This window comes from Helianthus annuus, chromosome 12, assembly GCF_002127325.2.
Source record: "Helianthus annuus cultivar XRQ/B chromosome 12, HanXRQr2.0-SUNRISE, whole genome shotgun sequence".
Taxonomy (NCBI): Eukaryota; Viridiplantae; Streptophyta; class Magnoliopsida; order Asterales; family Asteraceae; genus Helianthus; species Helianthus annuus.
In genome coordinates this window covers 130,453,957-130,460,962 of record NC_035444.2, presented here as the reverse complement: position 1 = coordinate 130,460,962, position 7,006 = coordinate 130,453,957, and the positions used below count along the sequence as shown (strand labels likewise).

The 7,006-nt window shown below is 47.3% G+C and overlaps 1 protein-coding gene across 1 annotated transcript; it reads left to right on the top strand.

Moving 5' to 3' along the window:
* Positions 1–2,063: 2,063 nt before the first annotated feature.
* LOC110893539 lies at positions 2,064–5,317 on the top strand. The gene is made up of 3 exons (XM_022140644.1): positions 2,064–3,584; positions 3,691–4,434; positions 4,499–5,317. Exons 1-3 carry the CDS (start codon positions 2,064–2,066, stop codon positions 5,315–5,317), a joined length of 3,084 nt encoding a protein of 1,027 aa, XP_021996336.1.
* The last annotated feature ends 1,689 nt before the right edge of the window (positions 5,318–7,006 follow it).

Here is a 7,006-nt window from a genome sequence, read left to right as displayed (position 1 = left end):
AGCACGGACGTCGCGCGAGGTCTAAACAGGAAAAAGCATTGATTTCGACACTTAGCATTCTGGATGAGTCTCCAACTCATATAATCCTGCGCGGGCTAATAACGTGCTTAGTAAAGGTCGCGCAGGATCTATAGCACATGACCACTTCAGAAGGTACAAAGGTACAAGTGGCAGATAAAAAGAGCCAATCGGCATCCTCCAGGCTCTGCTCAATCGTGCTCCACGATCGTCTGACGTGCAGAAGGCAAAAAGTACATAACGACGCCTACGTGGCACCAATCACAGGGCAGAGACACCTGCCCCACGATCTCCACTTACCTGTTGATGGCAGAGGGACAACAAGGCTGACAACAGTGACACGTGGCTCCATTCACGGTGCGCCAGCACAGGAGAACTTCTAGAAGCCACTAACGGTCGACACCAGTGAGACAAGGAGCATATCCGCTATGTTGTCGCCTTCCGGCCCAAGGCCCGTCAGCCCACATCCTCTACACCTCTCCGGCTATAAATAGAGACCTTGGTTCACAGGTTAAACATTCTATTCCCTCTACTCCCACTCTTAATACTTAATTATCCCCTCAAAACAGTCGCTTATTCTCACGCCGGAGTCTGGTTAAGAGGGAAACCCCCATATTCCCCTGTTAACGAGCTAACGGTGTTCTGTTTTGCAGGATTAGCCGATCATTAAGGAACTCAGAAACCCAAGGAAGATTAACCCTTATGGTAGAAACATAAACCCAACTAATCCACACTGAAATTAGTTACGTGTTTCTTCATTGGCGTCCACCGGTTTTTTGCAAATCACTCTCATCTTCTTTTCCTGAGCGTCCTAACTTGTTTTTCCTTCGATCATGGTTGGTCAAGGAATCGTTCCTGATTTTGGCTTTGGAACAAACTCTAATGCAGTGTTGGGGGAGGACAATCAAAACGTCCAAGTCCAACATGTAGAAGAAATCGGTGAAATCGAAGTAACCAACACCGGGGGACCCCGCGTGAGCATCACTCGCATCACTCAGACGGTAACCCCGGGAAGCAATGGTGCTGGACCCTCAAATCCAGCTCCACCTCAGAACATCTCGGCGCTATTAGGGCTACCTGAAGGCGAAACCCCAGCCTCTTGGTACGCCAAACAAATTGCAACCACCAATGTCGCGTATCAATCTTTGAGCGCACAACAAGCTGTTTTACAAGCAGAGCCATCTTTGGTTACACCCACGGGTCCAAGTCAGGGGGCGCGCCAGATACCCCCGCAGCAAATCCTACAAGGAAGAATGACCAGGCCTCCTCCCCTACGAAGACCAAGCGTGCATGACACGCGCGATACACAGGGACAGACAGAAAGCTATTATGACTACCCATCAAACGTCCAAAGAGGACCAGTTCACACCAGACTGGGAGCGCGCAACTTGAACAATGAATGGGACGACACAGACCCAAACGACCCAACATGGCAAGACGACGAAGGTTCCTCAGTTTTCAATCGCTTGCAGATGAATCATGAGTATTACAAGCCAAGACAGCGCATCACATACAGCGAAGAAGCAGAACGAGACTTCAGCCTCGCCTACAGGCCGGCTGAAGCTGCAGAACACTCAAAGTTCATCCCGAAGATCGCTCTAGCCCCATTGACAAAAGAAAAGTTGCCTCCAACAGTCGGGAAATTCAACGGCCTAACTGATCCAGAAGATCACGTTAGAGTATTCAAAAGTGTTGGCGTTATGGGAGGTTGGAATATGCCAATGTGGTGTCACTTGTTTATCCAGACGTTTATGGGGGCTGCTCGCGCCTGGTTCGACAGCCTTCCGCCTGGAAAAATCAGCTCATGGGTTGATTTCAGAACCCAGTTTGTTAACCATTTCAGCCAACAAAGACGTTACCAGCGCGACACAGCCGAGGTAACAGACATCTGGCGAAGAGAGAACGAGTGATTGGAAGACTTCATCACTCGCTTTAACAAAGAATGTTTGGAGATTGGCGGTGTAAGTGAGCAGCTCGTGCGCGCTCATTTTAAGAAGGCCATCCGCTGCGATAGTCTCATCAGAACTATCACCGGAAAAGATTGAATGCCCAAAGAATGGGATAAGCTCATGGAAGCTGCGAAAATAGTTGCGCAAACTGAAGAGTCGTTGGCCGGTAATAAGAACTCTTACACTGAAGATCGCTACTCCAAAGGAAGCTCGCGAGACAACAACAAGCGCAACAAAAACAAAAGTCAAGACGGGAAATCCGGAAAAGCAAGAGGTTACGACGATAGACCGCGCTACAGAGAAGACGCGCGAGAGACAATTGACAGAATTGGGTATCGAAAAGCAGTCAGGGATGATAACAGAGAAAAACATTGGACTCCGCTCATAAAAACACCAAAAGAGGTGCTAATGACGGAGAACCATGACTTCAAGGCTCCAAGGCCTATGACGAACAAGAAAGGGCAAGACCCGAACCTGTACTGCGACTTCCACAAGGATTCAGGCCATCTCATAGATGACTGTATCAGCTTACGTCAAGAAATCGAGAAAGCGCTAAAAAGCGCAAAGTTAGGCCACCTGGTGAAAAACGTGCGCGAAGAAACGCGCCAGATCCAGCGCCATGACGATAGGAATCACAAGAAAGTCCGGCGCCTAGAGACACATATGGTCAACGGACCGAGATATAGCACGAGAGAAAAAGGCAAGCGCCTGTATGAGCCATCTTGGCAAGAACAGCGAGTCATTTTCCCGGTAGTACGCGGGGGCCCTCACGCAACACGCCCCGTTGTTATTACTGGCATTGTTGGTCATTATGAAACAGAGTACATCTTTATTGATCCAGGAAGTACAGCAGACATCATCTATGAGCAATGCTTTAACCAGTTCGACGATGAAGATAAAACGAGACTCGAGCCAGTCGACTACCCTCTGTCAGGCTTCTGTAACGAAATGGTCTTCCCACTAGGCCAAATCAGCTTTCCCGTCACATTCTCTGACGGAAAGCATTCAAGAACAACAAATGTGAATTTCATGGTAATGCCTGTCAAATCAAGGCATGATGTGTTAATTGGGAGAGAAACCCAAGGCGAATTAAACATGGTAACTTCCACACCCCACTCAGCCATCGGGTTTCTAACTGAAACGGGGGTGGCAATTATCTATGCAAAGAAGGAAGTAATGTCTGCAGAAGAGATGCGCCCAACCAAAGCGGTGAAGGTTTCAACAACTAAACCAGAAAAGTGGGTTTTAAACCGAAAGGACCCAGAGCAAACGGTGACGATAGGCCACGCAATCTCACCAAACATCAGAACGCACCTTAAACAACTCATGTTCAGGAACATGGACATTTTCGCCTGGACTCCGACAGACATGACCGGTGTCCCGTGCGATGTCACTGAACATTGTCTGAACACTTATCCCTCCGTCGAACCAAAAGTGCAAAGAAGACGTAGCTTAGGGGCGAATAAGACTAACGCGATGAATGAGCAAGTGTGTGAACTGCTAAAAGCAGGAATCTTGAGAGAGGTGCGCTATCAGAGTTGGGTGGCAAACCCCGTAATGGTGGAGAAGTCAAATGGAGGATGGAGAATGGGCGTCGACTATACCGATCTCAACAAGGCATGCCCTAAAGACTGTTACTCTTTGCCTGAGGTCGACAAAAAGATAGACTCTCACACAATACAGATGGAAATGTTTCCTAGATTGTTACAAGGGGTATCATCAGGTTCAAATGAAGCTCGAGGAAGAAGACAAGACAGCTTTCAGAACCGATCTCGGCATCTTCTGTTACACAAAGATGCTGTTCGGCCTCAAGAATGCCGGTGCAGCATATCAGCGCCTGATGGATACAATCTTCGCTGAAGATATCGGAAGGCACATCGAGGTTTACATCGATGATCTGGTAATCAAGAGTACCGAGGAGGACCAAATGTTAAAAGACATTGAGAAAACGTTCAACTCGTTGAGAAGTGTAAACATGAAGTTGAATCCTACCAAATGTTCTTTTGGTATGGAAGAAGGGAAATTCTTGGGCTTCATAGTCACAAATGGCGGCTTTAAGGTCAATCCAGAAAAAGTTCAAGCCATAGAGCGGATGCTATCGCCTCGAACAATCAGAGAAATGCAACGATTGGTCGGCCGTTTAGCCGCGCTCAACCGTTTCCTATCAAACCACGCTGCAAAGTCATATCATTTTATCAGCACCTTGCGCAACTGCGTAAAGAAACAAGAGTTCAAATGGACGCCCAAAGCAGAAACCGCATTCCAGCAGATGAAAGAATGTTTGATAAAGCTCCCTACTCTGACCGCGCCATTCGAAAAAGAACCACTCATATTGTACTTATCTTCTTCGGATAAGGCGGTAGGGTCGGTATTACTTATGGAGAGAAACGGAGTACAGACTCCTATTTATTATGTCAGTAGGGTGCTTACCGATCCAGAAACGAGATATTCAACACTTGAAAAATTGGTACTTGCGCTGCTACATGCCTCTAGAAGACTGCGCAGATACTTTACAGGGCACGTGATAACAGTACTCACCAACTTTCACATCGGGGCCTCAAACGAGCTGGGGGGGCCACAACATCTTGTACAGGCCGCGCCCAGCCATCAAGGGTCAAGTCCTTGCGGACTTTATCACAGAAGTCCCAGTGGAAAAAATCAAGGATTGCGAGATTGTTGAGACGCCCGTGAAGGACACGTCTAATGAGTTATGGTTGCTGTACACGGATGGGGCCTCAAACGAGGATGGCGCAGGAGCTGGGTTGTGCCTTGTGAGTCCCGAGAAGCATGAATTTACTTACACCGTCAAGTTGGATTTCAAGAACACCAACAATGAGGCAGAGTACGAGGCATTCTTGGCAGGTTTGCGCCTCGCCATAAAAATGGGAGCTCAAAATCTACAAGCACATGTCGATTCGCTTTTGATCGCCAGTCAAATCAATGGAATTTATGATGCAAAGGGCGAAGTTATGGCCCTGTATTTGGATCAGGCGAAAGAATTACTCCAACGATTCAAGTCATACAAAGTAGTTCACATCAATCACTCCGAAAACAAACCAGCAGATGCCTTGAGCAAGCTTGCTTCAACCTCTTTCCACCATCTCGCTAAAGATGTAAGGATTGAAGTACTCAAAAACCCATCAGTTCTGCTACGTCAAGTGAATATGATCGAGATAGGGGACTCATCTTGGATGACCCCTATAATCAAGTATTTGCAAGAAGGAATACTCCCTGAAAGCAGAGCAGAGGCAAGGAAGATTCAGAACAAGGCCTTGCATTATGAGATGAATGGCAATATCCTGTATCGAAAATCCTTCTTAGGGCCACTATTGCGCTGTGTGGACCCTTAAGATGCGAACTACTTGATCAGGGAGATTCACGAAGGAATCTGCGGCATCCATGCAGCCCACGCATGGTTGTCGCGAAGATTATGAATGATGGATACTACTGGCCAGGGATGCATGTCGATGCTCTAAAGGAGTTGCGCAAGTGTGACTCATGTCAAAGACATTCCCCAAAAACCCTGTGCCCGAAGAATGATCTCATCCCTGTGTCCACTGCTTGGCCGTTCCAACAGTGGGGAATTGATATGTGGGACCTTCCCCTGATGCTCCAGGAGCCGTCAAATTCATAATCGTTGCCGTATATTATTTCACCAAATGGGTGGAGGCCAAAGCACTCGCATCAACAACTGCAATGATGGTGCGCACATTCATCTGGGAACACATCATTTGCAGGTTTGGCCTCCCACTCAAAATTGTAACTGACAACGACACCAACTTTGCTTCTGAAGACCTCCAAGAGTGGATGAAAGAAATGAACATCGAACACACTTTATCATCTGTTGCGCACCCTCAAGGCAACGGACAAGTCGAAAGTGTGAACAAGAGTATCGTTGAAGGGATAAAAGCCCACCTGGGCACTAAGAGAAGAGGCTGGGTAGATGAGCTCCCAAGCATTCTGTGGGCTCATCGAACCATGCCGAAAACAAGCACTGGCGAAACCCCCTTCAGCCTAGTCTATGGCTCGGAGGCGGTTATCCCAGCTGAAATCGGCCTGCCCTCGCCGCGCTTGACAGCAGTTAACACTATTGACAACGAGGCAGAGCGTCGTCTTGACTTGGATTTGCTGGAAGAGAGGCGCGAGAATGCGCGAATTAAAGAAGCCAAGTTCAAGACACAACTGGAAAGGTACTACAATGTGAGAGTGCGCATCTTCACTCCAGGAGAATATGTCTTCAGAGACAATGAAGCTTCGAACGCTGAACGCCCAGGAAAGCTAGCACCCAAATGGGAAGGCCCATACTTAATACACGAGGTGCTAGGGAAAGGGGCTTACAAGTTGCGTACCTTGGACGGATACATCATCCCGCGCACATGGAACGTGCAACAACAGCGCAAACGCTATATGTGACTACTATTGGCCTTGCGCCCCTACTCTCTCATGATTGGCCACGCGCCTTTTTTATTTTCCTATGTTGGCTAAACGCCCTACTTGTACGCAATGTATGTCGGCCTAAGCGCCTATTTTCTTAATGAATGAAAGCATATGCCTTATGTTTTCTTTTATCATGATGACTTCTACGTTACAAATGCATGTTAAACTTTTGATTAGCACGAAAACACTTCAGTAAATTACGAGCTCTTGAGTCACGCCTCCAAGGTCCTCCGCGAACACAGCGTGAGACCGGGCAGTTACACTCGCACAAGAGCCACACTTACATTTATTCGCGCTAACTTAACCAAAGTTTATAACAACAGTGCAATAATTGTAACTGGACAAAGGAAAAGCAAACATAAAGATTATATTAAACAAGCGCAACCGCGCAACGATTACATGGCAAAATTAACATAACATCATCAGGCCAAAACAAAAGAAGCGCAACCGCGCAAACAGCTGCATGTAACATCCAAAAATAAAATTACAAGGCACAAAGCCTATCAATACTACCTACTCATCACCACCATCATCATCATCACCATCATGTTTATCACCACCATCGTCATCACCTGCTGGCTCTTCTTCATCGGATAGCTCGA